This window comes from Sorex fumeus, unplaced genomic scaffold, assembly GCF_029834395.1.
Source record: "Sorex fumeus unplaced genomic scaffold, SorFum_2.1 ptg000061l, whole genome shotgun sequence".
NCBI lineage: Eukaryota > Metazoa > Chordata > Mammalia > Eulipotyphla > Soricidae > Sorex > Sorex fumeus.
Genome location: NW_026606118.1, coordinates 21,786,096 through 21,808,911, shown reverse-complemented (window position 1 = coordinate 21,808,911; position 22,816 = coordinate 21,786,096). Strand labels below are relative to the sequence as shown.

The 22,816-nt window shown below is 39.9% G+C and overlaps 1 protein-coding gene across 2 annotated transcripts in view; it reads left to right on the top strand.

Annotated features, from left to right (window-relative positions):
* The window catches only part of AIG1 (androgen induced 1), a 297,078-nt gene that overhangs the window by 239,477 nt on the left and 34,785 nt on the right, over nt 1–22,816 (top strand). For both annotated transcript variants that reach the window (XM_056126279.1, XM_056126278.1), the window contains exon 4: nt 8,486–8,601. In XM_056126279.1, the coding sequence (XP_055982254.1) occupies nt 8,486–8,601 (116 nt within the window). The remainder of the gene's footprint in view (nt 1–8,485; nt 8,602–22,816) is intronic.

Below are 22,816 nucleotides of genomic sequence, written 5' to 3'. Positions count from 1 at the left end.
TTGGTTTTTTGTTTCTCTGTTTTTTTTTATTTTTTTGTTTCTCTGGGTTTTTTGTTTTGTTTTGTTTTGTTTTGTTTTCATGTGACCAACCAATTTTCCCAGCATCACTTGTTGAAGAGATTTATCTTGTTTTTGCCCCTTTATCAAAGATTTACTGACCTGAGCATTTGTCTCTGAAATTTCTATTTTATTCCACTGATCTTAGGGCCCGTCCTTATTCCAGGATAATGCAGTATAATATTTTATGACTGTGTTGTTAAAAGTGGTTAATGAATTTTCTTAACACTTTGCTGTTTTGTTCTGATTTTAAGGAGGAAGGAACCAGTTGGCACTAGACCTCAGATGCCAATTTCCTCACTTTCTTATTTAATATCTGCTTCTTTCAAGCTCTTCTTCAAAGGTCTTTGTTGAATCCCATGGGGCCCCTGTCATCATTAAACCATGGGCTTGTTCAAATTCAGGCTACGTTATGTTCTCTGTGGCATCCCTTGTGCATCCTTGAAGTCGATCGACTTTAGCCTTAGAATGCTGATCAGTTCATAATGAAAATCAGTACTCCATGGAGGAAACCCACCCAGACACCTGTAAGCAAAACACAAGCCAGGGCTGAGGACACACATAACTCAGGTGTCAAGGATATGTGCCTTGCATATGATAGGCCCCAAATTCACCTACTGGACCCTTCAGTGAACTATCCAGCCTGATTGGCTGAGTATTGCTAGGAGTGGTCCCCAAGTCCCCTGAGTACTGCCTAGGAGGCTCCCAGCAAAATATAAAATAGAGAAGGAAAGAAAAACATAGGATGCAAAAGCCCAAGATAGATTCATTTGGACTTCCTTTTCTGGATGCAATCTTCTAAATGAAGCCTCATTAAAATAAGCAGGAAATGAAAGACTGAGCTTGGGATAGGATAATTGCTTACAAATTAGGTCCCCCTTTTTTTAGGATGATGTATAGGTTAAATCAAGGCTTTACTATTTGGACTGTCAACCCTTCATCTTACTTCACACTTAAAAACCAAGTCAAGGCCAAGGAGATACTGTGAAGGGCTGGAATACATGCCAGAGGCCTTGGTTTGATCCCCAGCACCTCACAGTCCCCTGAGCACCATTGGTAGTTTCAGCTGAGCACTGCTAAGTGTGAACCTAAAACAAAATAAAGCAAACAATGTCAAGACCTCAGAAATACAACTCCTGGCAAAGTTCTTGATGTGCTTCAGAAAAAAGATGAATATTTAATATTAAAAATATGTAATATATAAGAGCATCGTCTGATGACCAGAATTCATCTCCTATTTTCTTTGTTTATCCACAGTATCTATACTTTCTGCTATTTTTTTTAAGGAATAGAAAAAGATAGGGGGTGTTATCTAGTAAATTCCACCCGTCCCCCTCCTCTTCCACTTCCTCCTCCTCCTCCTCCTTCTCTTCCTCCTCTTTTCAGCGATCACTCTTGGAGGTATATAAGGAGCCATTATGTTGTGTGCAAAATCAAACCTATACTGACCATGTGTAAAGCAAGCACCTTACCCATTGTAGTGTCTCTCTGAACACCCCTGTATACTTAATATCTGTCATTGCATCCCACCATTGTGGATGTCATCTATGCCAGGATGCTGGTGGCCATAAATTTGGTTGCCCAGAGACTGAATCATTCTCGGGTTGCCTTCAGAGGGTAAAGAAAGATCCTTGGCTGAAAAAATTCCTTGCAATATCTATTGAACAATATTGACAACCTCATCAAATTTAATTTCCACTTTCATCATTTCATTTTTTCATCATCCTGTTATTCGTCGATTGCCTCGAGCAGGCCCCAGTAACGTCTCTTTCATCCTAGCCCTGAGATTATATTCAAGGCTATTTAGGAGAATGAGACCCATCATTGTTACTGGTATTTGGCATATTTGGTACGCCACGGGGAGTTTGCCAGACTCTGCCCTGTGGGCAGGTTACATTCGATAGCCTGGAAGTTTGTCCAAAGTAGGAATGAGACAATAAGATGTCATAAAAAAAAGTTCTGATAAGATGTCGCGTGGCCCAGATAGCACAGCGGTAGGGCGTTCGCCTTACAAGCGGCCAACATGGCCGACCCGAGTTCGATTCCTCCACCCCTCTCAGAGAGCCCAGCAAGCTACCGAGAGTATTTGATATGCCAGACACAGTAACAATAAAGTCTCCAGTGGAGACGTTACTGGGCCTGCTCGAGCAAATCGACGATCAACAGGAGGGCCTTTATTTATTTGGTTGCTTCACATTATAATTTCCACTATACATGTGTATTTTTTTTTTACTTTTTCTGTCTCTCTATCTGTGTCTCCTTGTCTCTCTGGTCTGTCCCTCGCTCCTTCACTGTAAAAAACTAAACACGCTGAAGGTTGTGTGTTTGTGGGTTCTCTGAAAGGTCCTGTCTCACCGCCTGCTTTCGGTGCTCTAGAGCCACTGTGTGTGGCCTGGATCAGGACTGCTGTTGGCCAAGGCAGACGAAGGAAGAGATAAGGGCCAGGCTGGTTGGTCTTAGTAGCAGTTTATTACAAGGGAGTTTATCCCATAGAAGAAATTTATGTTATGGAGGGCCTAGGTTTTCTCAAGCGCGTGTTCCCCTTGCTTCTCTCTCTGTGCTCCATCTTGCAGCCCTGCTCTCCCTCTCTCCCTTCTCTCCAACTCTCTTGCAGTCTGGGCTGATGCTGCACCCAGTCAGGTAGCAAAATCAACACAAGAAAGCCCTTCCTGAGGGCCTACCTAAAGCCTTTCCTGACTGCCCAAGGGAAAAATAACTCCTAAGGTATTTTTCTCCTTTCCTCAGTCTAATAACTATCAACATATCAATACTAGTTATTTTTGTATGGACACACACAGTAAGAAATAACATTGAGACTTGTGGGGCAGCTCTCCTGGGAACATTTTGCCACAGACACAGACTACAGCGCTCAGGCCAGATTAATCTTTCCTATCCCTAGCAGGGTCCAAATCTAGTTATTACTTTTTGGATCATGACAGCATTTGTCCATGCCCACGCTCTTAACTTATAGTTAAGCATTATGGCGCTTTGGCCAGGCCCATCTCAATGCCAGGAAAGCACATAGCTTACCGCTTTCCCTGGTTCCATCCAGTCCCTCGTCGGGACCCTGCTTTGGTGGGCACTAGGAAGTAAAAGCAGCTGAGGCTTAGGTGAGAGAACAGATGCCCAGGAGGAAAATATCACTGAGAGTCAAATTACTAAGGCATGTCTTCTTGTGTCCATACAAAAAGGACATTGCTCTAAATAAACTATGCAAAAGACTTAGGGAGAAGAGAAAAATAATATTTACAAGTCAACAGAGCACAAAGAAAGAAGTTACAAATAAACACAGAGGAGCACAGTGATGGGAGCAACCCAATAAACCTAAATTACCTGGGGCTAAGCAGGAAGAACAAAACAGTGTTATCCTACACTTCACTCTTTCTCTCATGTTCTCTCACTTTCATTCCTTGAAGTTCTTGCATTTTGTTTTTGTTTGTTTATTTGGGGGCCACACCTGTCAGTGCTCAGGGGTTACTTCTGACTCTGCACTCAGAAATCATGCCCAGTGGGCTTGGGGTACCATATGAGTTGTTGGAGATCAAACCAGGTCAGCCGTATGCAAGGCAAGTACCTTACCTGCCGTACTATCACTCCATTCCCTTCTTTTTTAAAAAAATTTTTATTAGTGAAACACCATGAGGTGCAGTTATAGACTTACAAATTTTTGTGCTTGGGTTTCACTTATACAATGATCGAACACATCCAGTCCCTTTTTGAATGGTTTGATGATCAGGAAGAGGTACACTCTACCCTTCACTCTGGGCCTGCGTGTTTTGAATGGTCAGTTTCACTGTATCCTGCAGACCCATCAGTCATCCATTACCTTGGGAGATGTCAGCACCAATCTTTTCTGGAAAGCAATCAAACCATGGCAAACAGCATTGCCTTCCCCACTTGACTTGGATCTTGTTGGAGTTACACATTAGCTACACATCAGAGATAGCTGGGGGAGGAGAATGAGTTAAAATATGGGCTCACTGAGTAAGTGACACTTCGGTCTCCTCCAAACCACAGGAACTGTTTGCAGCTGCCTCTGTATCCTAGAAAGGGTCTGTTTTAGGCTCACTGACATTATTCCCTATTATTACTATTACTATCAGAGTACTTATTTACCACAAGAAAAAGAAACTCAATTAGCAAGGGGGGTTTTTTGTTTGTTTTCTTTTACTGGGATGACCTGACCTTTTTGTTTATTTTGAAGCTAAACCAAAACATGGCTCTGTCCTGTTGACATCTTGAGTAATTTTTTTTTTAAATGTAGGAGTACTGCTATTTATTCAGCCATTGACTAAGTTGATTGAACTGGGCATGAGCTCCACTTGAGTAATCTTTAATCACACATTTGCTCAGATTTAGTGAATTAAAGTTGACATAGCTCTGATATTTTTAATTTATTTCTTATGTTATTTTAGGCACCATGGTTTATAATACTGTTAATGATAGGGTTTATGCATCACACAATCCCTGACCACACTCTCCTCTGAGTGTCCACTGCCTCCACCATTGTCCCAGTGTCTTCCCTTCACCTTAAAGCCTCTCCTTCACCACCTCCCATGGTATCTCATAAAGATATGATTCTAACATAGAAAATGGTTTAGAGGTTTAGGAGATAAAATTGGTCTTGAGTCCCACTTGGACACTTGAAAACTGTGATCTGGGACAAGATAATCACCTTTTTTTGAGTTTGTGTTACCTCATCTGTATAATGGTTTAATAATCTCCCCTTAAGACACAGTTTTGAAGGTTACATAAGTATTTATTGGCCACCTCCTTTGTACATAGCTCTTGTCTTAAGGCCTCAAATACCACAGTGAACTAAACAGATGACTCTTCTTGTGTAGTGACAGACCTTGAATGGAGCTGAATGTTTCCTTCCTGGTTCTTAAAACAGAGTGTCTCCTGGGAGTGAAGTAGAACTGGATTTCTTAGTAATGTAGTTTAAAATAATTACCTTCTTGCTGTTACAGATTTTGAATTACAAATGAGTAACTAATAATTACTGAGAAATTCAGGAAGACCATTTATAGATTTTTATCAATATTCTTTAGTTTATTTAACTTCGGCCACCTACAGGACAACATATATATTTGCCACAAATATTTTGCATGAGCGATAGCACAGCAGTAGGGCATTTGCCTTGCATGCAGCCGGCTCGCAGAGCCAGGTTCAATTCCTCCGCCCCTCTCGGAGAGCCCAGCAAGCTATCTCGCCCCTGCGAGATATGCCAAACACAGTAACAACAAGTCTCACAATGGAGACGTTACTGCGCCTGCTCGAGCAAATCGATGAACAACGGGAGGACCGTGACCGTAATTTGTTAACAGAGTTTTCAATAAGCGTAACTTGTATGATAAGTATTTTATAGAGGAAGATATACATCCTTTAGTACCTGAAAATTCTGCCACTAACTAAACTTGCAAAGTTATAGGTTTCCTCAAAAAGATTTTTTTTTGCCCTGGTTATATCACTGATATGACAAGTAGCTCATTTTTAGTGGTGGGAATGCCAGTGATTAGATGATCAATCAAGAGCTTCTGTTTCTGAAGAGATTTTTCTGCCTGCTACCATCAAGAACATTCTGTAAATTTCAGCTCTGATAACTGAAAGTAAGTTAGATAAAATAATATATCAATAACTTAGACTTTTCAGATTACTAATTTTAACTTCCATAACATTATAGAGAAATGAATGGTTTGGTGCTTAGTAAGAATCAATGGATGAAGAGGTCAGAGTTTAGACACTTTTTAATATTAAGTCAAAAAGAATATTGTGCTCTTTTACGGTATTTCACTATATAACTATCACAGACCTTTGTGCCAAGTGTTTTTGTAATAATAATGACAATAATAATAATAATAAAAGAAAAAGAGCGATGCTACCATTATGTGAAAGCTTTTTGCAAAAATCATGAAACCATTTTTGTTCTAAAACAGCAGAGTGCAATGGTTATACAGTGAAATACGGCATAACTAATCTAAAGAGCCCATCAGAGTGAGCATTATCTTAGTGTAAAAGTTTGGTTTACAGGGAATTCTTCTTGGCCTTATTTTTGTAAAACTACTATTATTGGCATTGAAATTGTTGGTGCAATTCCAGGCCTGAGTCATCTAAGTGACTGGATTATAGTGAAAAAAAAAAAAAACTACAATAGATCTCTTAGTACATACCATCTTTATATTAACACACATACACATTCTGTGTTATTCTTTTCCAAGATAATTATACTGTTTTTTAAAACTCTTAGAGGAGCGAGGGGAGAAAGAAACATAGCCCAACTGGAATCACCCACTTGACCTTCTGGGAATACCATACTGTGGTTTCTAATGTATTGGTAGCCAAAATAGTTATCCAGAGAAGAATGTTGAAGGCAAAGAATTTCCACTGGCACAATATGTCTTGGAAAATTCTATTTTTTATTTTTGTATAATAGAACAATTTGCTCCAAAAATGTTGACCTCAATATCCTTACCATGCCTTTTTTCTACAGAGGCCTACCTGCCACCTGGTTACATCATATTGCAGTATACTAGAGTTTGAAAATCATGGGATTCTGATTTTTTTCCTGTTCCTTGAATATACAAATCATAAAGCAAGCCCAGGACAAAGATATGTTTGTGTCCATTAAGGAGTACTAATTAGAATTCAAACTTACTGTTCAGTTTTCATTTCTGCCAGGAAAGTAAATTGAGACTCAGTTTTACCTAAGAAGCTGGTCATTCCTTATGAGTTGTTTATCCAACTTCAATATTCAGGGTACTCAATATTCCTTTATTTTTACCGTGGGATGAGATGAATTTCATCATCATTCTGGATGATACTCACGTTTATGAGTACCTCAAGAGACCTTCGGATCCATAAAACAATTAGGAGTGAGATTCTTTGGAGCCCACCTTCAAGCATCAAATCCAAAACCATCACTGTTAGTGCAAACTGGCAAGACCTAGAGACAATAGCTTGATGTTATTTCTAAACAATTCTGCTGCTCCGCACATAATTTAGCATTACATGGTAACGATATTTTGCTACAAGAAAATAAAGTGATGTAGACATTCAGACTTCAGTGAGGGATCTCATCATGCTTTTATAATAAATGAAAAATTAAAAAGTGCCTTATCTTAAATCCAAGAACACTTAATCACTTAATCACTTAACTTCCCGTTAGTCGTCGATTTGCTCGAGCGGGCGCCAGTAACGTCTCCATCTGTCCCTGTCGCGTGCTAGTGTAGCCCAATGGCATCTTTTCGCTCCGAAAACATGAAGGGCCTCAAACCGATCGTTCATGATCTTGACGAAGAAGTCTGACCATCTGGTAGGTGGGCGGCCACGCAGTCTTTTGACATCCCATGGAATCCAGTCGGTAACAGCTCTAGTTCAGCGGTCATCTTTAAATCTCATTACGTGACCATGGCTGGTCATCCAAGAACAAGAACTGGATAAATAAATGTTAGTACATTTGTAAAATGGAGGCTTAAGTAACTATGGTCAGGGTTGATATTCTATATTCTAAAAGTATTTCTAAACCAACATGTGGAAAAACTAGCAAGCTATAACCCAAAACCAAACTTCATGTGCAGTATTATCTTAACTATGTAGAAATAATAGGAACAAGTAAGGGACATCATATATGCAAATAAGTTAATGGTCTTTAATTTTATTAGTTTCTATGTTCCAGTTATTTTCGGTGCAACTTTGCTATTATCAAATTGCCCAGTTCTAGGACTGCATACATGGTTGCCCAACACCTTCAAATTCCACAGTACTGCTATTTCAGTAGTGATTGTAATCCCCAAATTAGATGGGAAAGTAACATAGAATCCAACTAAACTCAACAAACAAAAATAATAACACGGAAGGCTCAACTAGTGATGAACAGCTTAGTAAATTCTCAAGCAAAGACTTAATATCGCCATGGTGAGATATATCAGTTTTCACAAATCTTTTACTGAAGTATTTTTTGATATTTCCTCTAGCCATTTTGTTGTAACAGGTAATACAAAAAAAAATAACTGTGTGTTGTTAAGAGGGCAGGGTGTTTGGGGGGAAGAGGGGATAAATGCGGACAATGGTGAAAGGAAGGACACCCAGGTGGTAAGATTGGTGTTGAAATATCCAAAGCCCTTAAAACTGTTATGAACAACTTTGTAAACCATGGTGTTTAAATAGAGGAAAGAGACAAAGATTTTTAAAAATGCATAGTTACAAGATTTTGTTCATCTTATAAATTAAGATAAAAAATAGCAATGGAGCAATGAATGTAGCACAGATTTTTGTTTTAATCCATGCTGTCTCTTTGACAAGCCATGCATTGGTTTATGCTGTAGCACTTTTCCTGGAATTTATCTGTTCTTCTATTGGGGGGGAAAAAAGACAACTATCAAGGGATGATGATAAGAATCTGTGTCACCTGGTCTGTGTTCTTTTCCAGCACACAACGGTGTTGCCCTTTATATTAATCGAAATGAGGACATCTCACCATGCATATCCCAGCAGGAGCAGTGGGCTTGCTGCCATATCTACCTTCTCTGTGGGCTATATATTATGGTAAGGATGGTGCCTGCTGGCCTTTCATACTGTATTAGATTTTGCACTGCTAAATTTGGGCACATATTTCATTATGGATATAATCACTAACAGATTCACACTGCGTGCCTCATTTGGTCCAAGACCTGGGCTTTGTCTCATTTCCCCAGATGCTTATATTTTTAGAAAGTATATGCCAAACCTCACACAACAGGAATTTGTTGAACAATCCCATGTAAGCAGTGGTTCTTCCAAGGCAACATTTTTCAACTCTTTTTCAAACTAAATGTTTTTCTTGGACACCAGTTTCAGGCTTCAGGGCTTTTTGGCTTGTGATATTTTTGTTGTTGTTGTTGCTTTTGTTGAGGAGCTGGAGGATTGCAGCTAACATAAGTGAAGAGTGGGGAAAAAAAGGCCCCTTAGATGAATGTCTTTAACTTCATAGAAAGCAAATGAAAATGCACATTTTCACAAGTCAGTTTCACCTCAATTCCACTATTAACTCTTATATATACATGTAAATCTTATATTACATATGGAATGTCTTTAATGCTCTTGTTTTTTAAAGTTGGTGTAAACGCATTATGAGAAATCTTCATTCAGTCTCTTGGGCGTGAACCAGTTCCAAGTGTGAAGTGACAGATTTATCAGCTAAAAGAATTTTTGCCTGATAAGTTTACTTCATGTTGATTTCAGTTGCTCACAGGTTTTTGCGAATTTTTTCAGGATCCTCTGCCATATGATAGAAAATTTCTTTTTGTCGTTTTTTTCTTCACAGCTCTAAGTCCTCCTTGATGTATTAGCACAGAAAGCAAAGAATCCTCCGTTCAGCAGATCAGCAAGCACGTATGCCTCATAGGACTTTCTCCCTGAGTTCTGGGTGACCACTCCTTCCTTTAAATTCAAAGGATTGGATAATGTTCTTCAAAACACCCTGAAACTCTACTTAATCCCACCAAAATCCCAGAGCACTTTAAGAGAGCCAGTTTGCCCTAGCTGCTCTAGAAATATGAAATAAAGATCAGCATAGTACTTCACATACTTGGCTTACATATTTCATAGTGCTCTTGTTCAGAAAAGGATTTTGCTTTTGTTTTGTTTTGGCTTCTAGGAAGTCACATTGTATGGCTGGATCTAGGGGACATCCAGGCTATTGACCAGAACATGCAATTATGTCCGTTGCATCTGTCTTTTTGCCCACTAGTTAAAGACTGTTAGCAAGGACAGGGGCGCATTTGTTTTCCTTGTCACTTCCTGGGTTTTTTCCCCACTTCAAATGTTAAGTATTAAGATTGATTTCATATAAATGATTAAAATGATCAGGGCTCGCGTGAACTATAACTGAAATTAAGTCTTTTAAATGAATCTGTGTGCTTTGTTCATAGGAACTTGATTTCTAAATAACGCTTGTATCTCAAAAAAGTCAAGTATGGAAACTGCTCATTTATTCCAGGAACACTTAAAGTATTTATAACTTATATGGAACTGCGTATATAGCTTTAGTTTAAAAAGCAAATGTCCGTCCCTTCTACCAGTTCCTAAAAAAGTACATATTCGTTACTTTGTACCCATATTTGTTTACTGATAGGAAAGTGTTGAGATGGGGAGCAGGGAACTCCTGCTATATATATGTACATTTATTTACATGCCATTAATTTATCTGAATCTTACAGACCTCCCAAAGATTTCAGGAATCATCTGCTTTTTTCCACTGTGGGTACAGTTGTTCCATGTGCAAGAAAACACATGGGAACTACAACATACTCTTCACAATAGACCCCCAAGTTCCCTCATTAAAATTAAGCATTCATTATTCAGTGCTCTTCATGCCAAGTGAGGCTTGCCAGCTCTGTGTACTCCCTAAAAGCAAATCAATACTTGTTTGGACATGTATTTGCATTAACCAGCAAATTCTCTCACATATGTCCTCAGAATCCTTTCAAAGTAGAGTATTTCCTTTGGTGTTCTGCCCAAGAGCAAAACAATGCCAGTTACATCGTGTCACTTTAGATAAACCCGAGGACTTTCATTGATATCTAGAAAGATACTGGGTTTTGTTCCCTTTCAGACATATCATTGACACAAGAGTAGAAGGATCAAGACATGAAACCGTTTGATAGCACACCAGGATAGACACTGGACATCCCAGAAGTTCATTCCACAGTGAAAGAAAGTGTTCCCCTTACCACATACTGATTGTGAAGTGGGATTTCCTTTATAATCAATCCTCAGTGAGACTGAGGAGTGGAAAATCTATCCTTCACAGTCATCTTGCTAAAGAAATCTGTCTCCATCCACCTCTCTCCACCTTTCTCTCTGTTCCTTCACCCCTCTCTGGTGATCCCAGTCTATTTTAGATTTAGAGAGCTAGAGAGGAGAAAGCAGGGGTATCCTGATCTTTCCCTCATCAGATACTTTTATTTCATTCTCTGAACAGCCCTCTGAGATAGTGCTTATGTTACACATTGTACAGATAAGGAAACTAAAGCTGACAATATTGACTGGGCTTGCCCATGGAAAAGCCGCTAGGTGGTCAGAATTACAGATCAAGCCCAAGTGTGTGGCTGAGAGTCTGTACAATTAACCAGTCTCCGCTCTGCTTCGTGACTCTGTCTCAAATTGGGTTTGGGTTTTGATTTTAGAGCGGTGCCTCAAAAGCAACTTTGTCTAGTAGTTTTGTGTTCTTTCTGGGTTTGAATTCTGACTTCTCCACTTACACTTTGTGGATGTCAGCTTATTCGGATGAAAATCTAAGACAAGACTAGAATGTGTGTAGCCTCACAGGGCAATGGCGAGACTTAATTACTGTTATGTAGAGTCTATCACATAATGCCTGGTACAGTCAAAAAGAGTCTTTATTTGCTGTTATCACTTCTGAGACAGTTCTCAAGAAGCAGCAGGAGAGGGGCCGGAGTGATACTGCAATGGGTAGGGCATTTGCCTTGCATATGACTGACTTGGGTTCAATCCCCATCATGCCCTGTGTTCACCCCGAGTGTTGCCAGGATTAATTCCTGAGTGTAGAGCTAGGACTAACACCTGCACATTGCTGGGTGTGACCTAAAAACTTTTCTTAAAAAAGAAAGAAAGAAAGAAAGAAAGAAAGAAAGAAAGAAAGAAAGAAAGAAAGAAAGAGGGAAAGAAAGAAAGAAAGAAAGAAAGAAAGAAAGAAAGAAAGAAAGAAAGAAAGAAAGATCAAGGGCATGGTGTTTGCTTAAATTCAGAGTGAAAGCATCTCCATGAGAGGCCTTGATGATTCCTGAGGACCATTGGTGATAACTCCTTGTTTTTTTTGGCATGGTGTCTGAATATTTTTTTTTAATTAGTGAAACACCATGAGGTACAGTTGTAGATTTACCATTTTTTGTGCTTGGGTTTCGATTATACAATGATCAGATACCCATCCCTCCACCAGTGCCCATTTTCCACCACCATGGATAATATCCCCCCCACCCCCATCCCCCATCCCCCCTGCCTCTGTGGCAGGGCAATCCCCTATGTTCTCTCTCTCCTTTTGGGTGTTGTGGTCTGCAAAAGAGGCATTGAGTGGCAAACATGTTCAGTCCATAGTCTACTTTCGACATGCATCTCCCCTCCTGGGAGGATCCTCCAAACACCCTTTATTTGGTGCTCCCTTCTCTATCTGAACTGCCCTTTCCCCTAGAATACCCGGCTGGCCTCTAAGTTATGGAGTAATCCTCCTGGTGCTGATCTCAGCTATTCTTGGGTATTAATCTCATATTTTGTTACTTTATATCCCCCAGATGAATGCAATCTTTCTATGTCTATCCCTCTCTTTCTGACTCATTTCGCTTAGCATGATACTTTCCATATTGTACCACTTGTATGTAAATTTCATGACTTCATCTTTTCTAACAGCTACATAGTACTCCATTGTGTAGATGTACCAAAGTTTCTTTAACCAGTCATCTGTTCTTGGGCATTCAGGTTTCTTCCAGTTTCTGGCTATTGTAAAGAGTGCTGCAATGAACAAACAAGTGCAGATGTCTGGTGGCAGAGCAGTAGCACAGAGGTAGGGCACTTGCCTGACACTTGGCCAACCAGAGTTTGATGCTTGGCACTTCATTTGATCTCCCAATCCCATCAGGAGTGATCCTGGAGCACAGAGCCATCAGTAAACCCTAAGCACCACTAGGTGTGGTTCAAAAAAATATCTGAGGGCTTGGGAGCTAGTACAGGAGGTGAAGCACTCATCTTACATGTGACCCACCCTGGTTTGATCCTTGGCACCACATGTTGTCTCCTGAGTACCATCAGGAGTGATCTCTGAGCACAGAACCAGGAGTATAACCTAAGTACCACCAGATTACCAAAAACTTCCTCTTTGCGGTGCTGGTTTCGCAAGAAGGAAGTATAGAGGGTAAGGCACTTGTCCTGCATGCAGCCAATCCAGGCTCAATCCCCAGCATCACATATGGTCCCCTGAGTGCCACCAGGAATGACTCCTGAGTGCAGAGCCATGAGTAGCTCCTGAGTATGGCCAGGTATGGCAGAAACAAACAAATGAAAACTTCCTTTTAAGTGAACCTCCCTCCCAAAATCTGAAACAATACTAAAGAATATGGTGATATCATTTTTCATTTGTGTTTTTAAGTTAAAAGAACCATCAGAAAGTCTTAAAAGGGCCTTGAATAAAGGAGAACTTTCAGAGCTCATGGCATGCTGTGACTTCTGACTCCTTATAGTTTGCTAATCTCTCAAAAGAAGACAGTCCCACTCTACCTGGACTCTTCTTGGTCTGTCTTCCTTGGCTACACCTGGGTCAGCAAATACTTGTTCCCCGGTGGCACTGCTGTTCGTCAGTGCTTGCCTTTCTGTCTGCAGGACACAGAAAGAGGATGCTGCGAGTAAATACAGTAAGATCTCCCAAGTTTCTCTCAAATTGACGTTCCTGAGGATTCTACATGGTTCTCCTACTTGCTGAAAGGTCCTCTTCTGGCCCCTAAAAATTCTCCACTTCCAACATAAAATACCATAATATGAGACTGACACCCAAGGACAGTAGACACAAGGACCAGGAATATTGCCCCATAGTTGGAAACCTGTCTCATGAGCTGGGGAAGAAGGCAGCTGGAATAGAGAAGAGATCATTAAGTCAATGATGGTTGGAGGAATCATTTGGGGTGGGACATGTGTGCTGAAAGTAGATAAAGGAACAAATGTGATAGCCTCTCACTATCTATATTGCAAACCATAATGCCCAAAGTAGAGTGAGAGTATGGGGGAAATAATCTGCCATGGAGGCAGGGAGAGGGTTGGGATGGGGAGGGGGGATACTGGGAATATTGGTGATGGAAAATGTGCACTGGTGGAGGGATAGGTGTTTGATCACTGTAAAACTGAAACTCAAACATGAAAGCTTTGTAACTGTATCTCACGGTGATTCTATTAAAAAAAATTCCACTTCCATGGCAGGAATGGTAGCAAGAGGTTTAGTTCTCATTCAATCAATCTCCAAGTGAGATAAATATCAAGGACCATGCCTTATATATGCTGATCCCTAAATGCAAAGAAAGAGAAGGATCAAGGCATTGCATTTCTTATTACTGCAATAAGGTTTTTTTTTATTTTAAAGGAAGATGGGGATTTCTGTTCTCTTAGAGCCCTGGCTGTGTTGTATAAATTTATATTACAAATCTTATTACCCTATATATGTCTATTGTACAACTTCCCAACCCAGAAAATAAAACAAAGCAAAAGAAATTAAGATAAAAAAATTAAGATTTCATTTGTGACTTAAACCTAAGTTGTCCCAATCAGAATTCTATTTTCCACCAAAGTTGCCTTTCAGCTATGCAGTTGCAGACTATTATTAGTTTTCCTGTTGAAACTTTTCTGTATTCCCTCAAGTTTCTGCTAGAAATGTATGTTGCCTATTTTAAATAGAGAAAGTCACCTCAAAAATAAAAATGCCTGCATTTTTTATATTCAAAAATAGCTTTGAGACTTTTTAGCCACAATTTCTAGAGTAAAAGTTGTATTCACTAAGAAGATTAAATTTCAGGCCACATTAAAATCTCCCTATTGGATTAGATGCTTCTTTGCCAATTAAACAAATCTCAACATGTAGTTGTGCTTTAATCGGAAGATAGCATCTTCAGCTATTCACCTGGAACCTTTCATTTCACCGTAACTGCCTCGATTCTTATAGCTATAATAATATACAAAAAAATTTTCCTTTTTCCCAGAAGTAGAGAACTGAAGCCAAGTTGAAAGAGTAAAGTGCTAAGTACCTCTTCTGCTGAAGAGTGATACTTTCATGGGGCTTGCAAGAAATCAAAAAAGGATTCTGCTTCTTTATCTGCAAAGCCATCCATGCAGATATGGATGGCTATGTTATGAGAATGTCTTTGCTTTCCCATTTTTCTTTACCCTCTTCTTCAACCTGGCTGCGGAAGACAGAGGGGTTTTTTGCAGTCTTAAGAGCTGGGTCTAAGGGCACTCATGGATAGAGAAGTACCTCACCAACTCACAAAAACCAAGAGCGAGTGCTTCAGGAGAATCCCTGGCAAACACTATTAAAATGGTAATTCGAGGAACCAAAGTGATAGTACAGTGGGTAGGGCACTTGCCTTGCATGCAGCCAACCTAGGTTCAATCCCTGGTACTCCATATGGCCCCCTAAGCAATTCCTGAGTGCAGAGCCAGGAGTAACCCCTGAGAACTGCCCTATGTGGCCCCCAAAATAAAACAAAACACAGAAAAAAACTTTAAACTCGTAATTCGAAAGGACTACAGAAAAAGGAAGTAGCATTGGCATGGATGGGAAGAGTGGATATTGAAGTGTATAGGAAGGCTTACCAGAGGTGAAACAAGACTCTGATTTAGAAAACTGACTGTTAGTCTTCCTTTTGCCTCCTATCAGAGCCAGGGAAAGACCAATAGAGGGATATAGCAGGTGGTGGGAGGGTCAGCAAATCACTCCACATCTCTGGCCCTCAGTTTCCCCAAGTAGAAAAACAGAGAATGATCCTTAGACAGGACTCAGAGCTGGGACGTGAGTCTGAAATGCCACCCGCAGCACTGGAGCTCACTCAGTTATCAGTGCCGCTCTGTAGAGCATAGTCAGCCCTTACGTAACCTAAACGCAGCCTCTTTCTGTGTGTCTCTTCATTCATTAAGCTCTTATGCCCGCTCTGAGAGGAAGAGATCTAGATGCTTGAAATCAAATGCTCCCTGTTCAGTTCCCTTCTTCCTGGGGACTTGGAGCAAATTACTTACCTTCTCTTAGCCTCATTTTACCGCCTATGAAATGGGAGATAATACCTGCCTCATGAATTACTGTAAGGATTAATGAGCACGTCGTGGCTCTCAGGACATATTAGTGCCTTTTCTTCCTCCTAGGCAACAGTAATCCTGAATGTCTGGGGAGTCTCTATGTAAAAGGCCCTTTCTTTCTCTCTCTTCTCCCCATTTCCCCAGTGTTCAATTTATCCCCTGCCCTTCTTACGGAATTCAGCCTTGCTTTGTGGGGTTTGTGTCTCCTTGCAACCTATTAAGAATGCAGCAGATTTTCTGAAATTTTCTTTTGGCTCATATATTAAGTTATCTCCCAAGCTCCACTTTTCCTCTGGGAGATGAGAATGTCTTTGCTTTCCCATTATATTCTAATCTGCTTATTTTTACAAAGACTTTGTTGAGTGTGAGCTATTGCTTTCTCATTTTTCTCAAAAGAAATTTATTTAGACCATTGAGGACTTTCTAACTGAGAGCATGGCTTGCACCTGACACTCCCCACACCACAGGCGAACCTCTTGGGTGTTGATTACATAAGTTTTTGAGATCTTTATTGGGACAGAAAAGGCATATGAGTACAATGCAACTCCCAGTACCTATATTATTCTGAGTGTTTCCTATGAACTTTGATTCAAATCCTACTCATCCTTCAGTTACCAGCTTGTACAGCTCTTTGACAGGGAGGTCTCCTCTGGTTTCCAAGTCTTAATCCACTTCTGTAATACACACAATAGCCCCCTGTTCATTCTTTCATTATAAACACTTATTTTGTATGGTGATTTGGTTAATTTTTGTTTTCAAAGTCTGCTACCAATCACCAGCCTCTCACTACATAGGGCCAAAAAAAGAGTACAATAGTTGATATTTTTTGATATTTCTAAATATTTATCTTGCACTTAATAGTAATCAAACACAGTGTTTACACCCTCTGGATCTATCATCCATTTCTCTAGTATTGAATTTCCCCTTTATTGTCCCTTCTGCTACCTGCCTGTTTCACTTAAGCTGCCAACTGAAACTGATAGAGCTATAGGAGAACTCTCACCAGAATGACATCCTATGTGGGAGATGATCCAGTTCAGCAATAAAAGGAAATGAGTTTTCTCACTGCAAACGGAGGGAAGATCCACTTATGAAGAGAGAGATTTTGTGAACATCTTGACAGTGACCCAGTCACATGCAGTCACCTCCAACAGATGGGTTCCCGCAATAACTGGAAGGGGTCAGAGTTCTCATTTAACTTCTCCTGCTGCATTCAGCAGCATTGGCTTTCTGGGAGAACATGCACATTAAGAAATGATTTAAAGGGGCTGGAGCGATAGCACAGGGGTAGGGTGTTTGTCGTGTACACGGCTGACCCAGGTTTGATTCCCAGCATCCTGTTTGTTCCCCCGAGCACCGCCAGGAGTGATTCCTGAGTGCAGAGCTAGGAGTAACCCCTGAGCATCACTGGGTGTAGCCCAGAAAGAAATAAAAAAAAAGATTTAAGAACAAGCCATTCAGACTAGGAGACACTGCCCCAGAGCTGACTTTATACATCTCAAAGTGTATGTAAAGCCAAAATTTTATTTCGATACAAAACGGAAAGAGAAACTTGGTCTAAAACAATTATTCAGGGACTGGATCAATAGTATATGATTAAAGTGTTTACCTCACATCATGGGCTAGAGCGATAGCACGGCCAGTAGGGCGTTTGCCTTGCATGCAGCTGATGTAGCCAACCCTGTCGACCTGGTTTTGATTCCTCTGCCCCTCTCGGAGAGCCCGGCAAGCTATAGAGAGTATCTTGTCCACCCAGCAAAATCTGGCAAGCTACCGTGACATATTCGATATGCCAAAAACAGTAACAACAAATCTCACAATGGAGACGTTACTGAGCCCGGTCTAGCAAATCGATGAACAATGGAGGACAGTGCTACAGTGCTACCTCACATCATGGGCTGGAGTGATAGCACAGCGGGTAGGGTGTTTACCATGCACGTGGCCAACCTGGGTTCAATTCCTCTATCCCTCTCAGAGAGCTCGGTAAGCTACCCAGAGTATCCTGCCCACATGGCATATTCAATATGCCTAAAACAGTAACAACAAGTCTCACAATGGAGACATTACTGATGCCTGCTTGAGCAAATTGATGAACAATGGGAGGACAGTGCTGCCTCACATCATGTTGATCCTGATTCAGTTCCTGATATACCCATATGGTCCCCAGCTCACCTCCAGGGATCATTCTTGAACACAAAACTAGGAATGGGGTGTGATCAAAAGTAATAATTAATTGAAAATAAGCAACAGTGTAAGACATCTACTTTAAACAGTTAAGGATATCCTTTTCCTTGATTATTTTAAAATATTTTTAAGTATTTTAAATTATTTTTAAAATCCAAGCATCCTCCACCCAGATCCTCCGAATTCCAGTAGGCGGGGGTCACACCCACCAACTGGCCCCCTGGCGCCATGTAATCTCATCAATGGCCAAGACTCAGAGACTATAAAAACCAGCTCCCGGAAGAGAACAGTGCAGTCTCCTGCCCCCATGCCTGGCTGTCCTCGCTGGGGCCCCTTGGAGGGGAGCGGGTTGAGCTTTCCTCCCCGCCCTGACCAGCGCCCCAGCTGCCAAAGACCTCCAGGACCAGCCACCACCATGCTGAGACCACTCTCCGCACACCTCCTGTAACCGCGTGTCCGCATTCGCGGCCGGGCGACATCTTATTATGACATCTTATTATCTCATTCCTACTTTGGACAAACTGGCAGTCTACCGAATGTAACCTGCCCACACGGCAGAGTCTGACAAACTCCCCATGGCGTACCCAATATGCCAAATACCAGTAATAATGATGGGTCTCATTCTCCTAAAGAGCCTTGAATATAGCACTTTCTTAAAAATCTCAGGGCTAGGATGAAGGAGACGTTACTGGGGCCTGCTCGAGGCAATTGATGAATAACAGGATGGTCGTGATTCGTCGTCATGATTTTTAAAATAAAGAAAGGAATTAGTTTGATGATAATGATCATTATAGCATTTGAATTCTCCATATTCTGAAAGAACCTAGTTCATGCTGGACATGTTCAATAATTCTCTCAATTATAGTACAGAGTTCAATAATCCTCTCAAGCAAGTGTTTACTGATACCTACCATGTGCCAGGCATTGTGCTAGGTGCAGGAGGTAAGCAGTACAAAGCATTGACTTTTGTTGAAGGATACAGTAAATATCTTTGATACAGGGAAATTTTCAAAACAACTATGATACAGTTGATAAGGGCGGTATAAAATAGGAAAGAAAAACCCAGAAAGGTCTGAAAACCCAGAGGTTCATTTCCTAATAAAGACTAGAAGGTCCTGAAAGACTTCCTAGAGGAAGTGTCTGTGAACGTTGAGGCTAAGAGTTGCTGCATAAAGGTCCAAAGTAAAAGTGTCCCAAGCAGAAAAAGGAGATGGCCTGGAGGCTGGACAAAGAAAATTATAACTGAGAGAGTGATAAAAGTCTTTATTCAAGAAAAACACATTCTTAGGAAAACTCAAAGATAAATAGGACATTAAGCCTCTGGCACCGTTAGCTATAACAGACATCAAACCAGACAACATTCCCACTAGCTGTGGATGAAAATTTTTTTAGTATCACATCCCCACCAAAACAGATTGTTCCACTATATTTAATATGTGCCATTCTCACTGGTGTGAGATGGTATCTCTTTGTCATCTTGATTTGGATTCCCCTAGTAATAAGACATTGAGCATTTTTTTTCATGTGCCTATTGGCCATCGCCTGTCTTCCTCTGCAAAGTATCTGTTCATTTCCTCTTCCCATATTTTGATAGGATCTTTGGAATTTTTTGTTGTTGTTGCTCTTTCTGAGTACTTCATATATCCGGGATATCAACCCTTTATCTGCTGCAGATACTTTTCCCATTCAGTTAGCTTTCTTTCGTTTTAGTCTGTGTTTTTCTTTTATCATGAAGAAATTCTTTAATTTCATGTAGTCCTGTTTGTTTATTTTTTAATTCTATTGCCTTTGCCAGTGGTATCAGATCACTGATGATGGACACCTTTGAGGTTCAAATCTTGGAATGTTCTGCCTACATTTTCCTCACTGTACTTTTACAATTTCTGGTTGGAACTCAAGGTCTTTGATCCACTGCGAATTGACTTTTGTGCAAGGTGTGATATGAATCCATCTTTAATTTTTCATTTGTGATTATCCAATTTTCCAAGCACCATGTATTGAAGAGACTATCTTTAGTCCAATGCATGTTGTCGGTACCTTTGTCAACAATTGTCTGTCCATTAATATGGGGTTTTGGTGTTTCACTCTTAAATGATGATTTCTAGGCAAGTTACAAGAGGGCACTGGTAAACAGTATAGAATATGAATAAAAATTTCAAATATTATCTAGTAGTAGAAAAAGTTGACGTTGGAGAGAGTGAAAGTGTTATTCCCAATTCTTTTTTCAAATTTTTTATTAAAGAGCTGTGATTTACAAAGTTACTGATAGTTGAGTTTTAGGTATATAATTCTTTTATTATTTGTTTTTCCCATCTCTTTTTATAAGAAATTAAACTACTAGTGACCTCCTACTTCCTGACCATCAATTGTGTTAACTTAAAATTTATTCATTTTTCTAAGTCTGTTAAATTTTTGACTGTGTATTCTCCCTAACATTATTCAACTGTGGAAAAAAACAGGATTTTTTAAAAAAAAATAACATATTGAGTTAGTTCTGTCAACTGAACTTCATCAAATAAATTCTTATTTTAAAAAAAATGCATATAAAATACAGCTACATTCAAAATTTTGTATGCCAAAGTCTTTAACTGACTTTTCTTTTGCGGAAGGCACTGTGCAGAGGAAGAATGTCTGATGTACAAAGTGAAGTTGATCTATGGAAATGTATCAGGCAGTGATCCTGCTTCTTGGTTGATCTTAGTTTATTTCTTCTTGTATGAATCTTTAAACCTCTAGCTTGTTTTTCTTTTTATGAGAAACAAATAGTGGGATATGGCCTTAAACTGACTCTTGTTTTGCAATCCAAGGTATATCTTGCCGCAAGCGCCCTATGCTTATCTAATAATGAGGTTGGACAAGAATAATGCTGCCGCAGATTGCAATGTTCAAGGCATTCATTAAAGTTAATAATCAGAGCTCTTGCATAGAAGCTTTATGCCCAACGTTGATCGGCCCTTTATTGTGTGGAGTTTGCTTGTATTCAAGCAGCAAAGCGCTCACCACAAAGGCCATCAGGTAGGTTTCCATGGTAGCAGTCCTTCTTTTGTTATCCCCATTTATAAAAGACAGTATCCAAATACCCACCATGTCACTGCTTAATGAAAAGAAATAGAATATTGGTATTGCCCACATAGTCAGGGGCCGCACATTGAGTCCAGCACTGAGAGAGCGTGCATGCTGTCTACTCTATTTTCTTTTAAGCAGCCATCCACTAATAAGACTTGGTTTTCCCTTGATCTTCTGACTTTATGTCCTACTAATGACCTTCACTCATCCCACGTTATTGTTCTAGGGACAAATAGAATTATATGATGAATGGAATAGTTTCATCCATGCCAAATCTTGCAACAGACAAATTTGTTCGGGTACAAGAGTCAGAGTGAGATGTAAAACTTGGGTAGAAAGTAACCAACCTGTTAAGACAGAAGGACAGTATTGGGAAATGAAAACAGATTTGTATTTTTGTGATGTTCTTATGTGTGTTCATTTTCCCCAGTGATTCAGCACCTGAATTTCCTCATTGTCTTTGCTGTCTCAAATATGTGTGTTCGAGTGTCACTTCCTTTAACTTGAATTATTTGAGCCCATCACTGCATAGGAGCTTATTTTATTCAGCCTGTCTTATTCTGACAGAGATCAACAGAGAAGTGACTGGGTACTCAGCTATTCAAATAAAGAAAAGCAATTACTAGGGTTTAGCATTGTTCTTTTCATTCCCACGAAAATATTCATTTACTCAGGGGAGAGCAAAAATTTGCAACTTTTAATTTAATTTACTTTTCTGCTTCCCACAGGCTAAAATGTTTATGAAGTGCTAGGATGTTTTTAGGGCTTTAATCTTGGGTACTTTGAAGATTTCCATAGGGCATTGTACAGCAAGCTTTCCCTTGTCTTTTTCGTCTTCATTATAAATAGCCTAAAGTAGAAGTAACACCCATGGAGGGGCGAAACATTTCTGTCACATATTTATTCTATTTTAAAGATGCTTAAAAGAAAATGTTAGTGAAATAAACAAAGGAGATTAGGTAGGAATTTGACCAGTGATGCAACAGAAATGGAAATGACCCAAGATGAGATGGAAGAAATTTACACTGACTCAACAGTTAAAGGTTTCCAAGTTGAAATTGTTAGAAAGCATCCATTAATTTTCAGGTAGAGTGAAAGACATGGGTAATGTGTGCTTTTCCTGTGGATATAGAAAATAAGACCAGGGTAAGAGAAGAATTCAGAGTCAGTAGAACTAGAAGCTTAAGGGATTTGTGGATTAAAAAAAGGTTCTGCAGTGGAAAGCATGAGCAGGAAGGAACAGGGTGTTAAGAAAAAGAGCTAGTGTGATACAATTCTAATCTGGTTCCAGAAGCCTTACAGTGATGAACTAAACCACTTAAAAGGGGGAAGGATTTCTCAAATTATTTCCCTATTGTTTTTCCATTTAATAAATTATCAAAATCAGCAGTTAGCTTTTATTTAATGAATGCAAGTTTCGACCACATTTTGTTTTTGTTTTATTTAGCTTTTCAAAGTAACTAAAATTTTTAATTAATTTATTTTTTTATTAGTGAAACACCATGAGGTACAGTTGTAGACTTACAAATTATTGTGCTTGGGTTTCAATTGTACAATGTTTGAGTACCCATCGCTCCACCAGTGCCCATTTTTCACCACCACTGATCCCAGTATCCCTCCTACCCCCTATGCCCTCATCCCACCCTGCCTCTGTGACAGGGCATTCCCTTTTGTTCTCTCTCTTCTT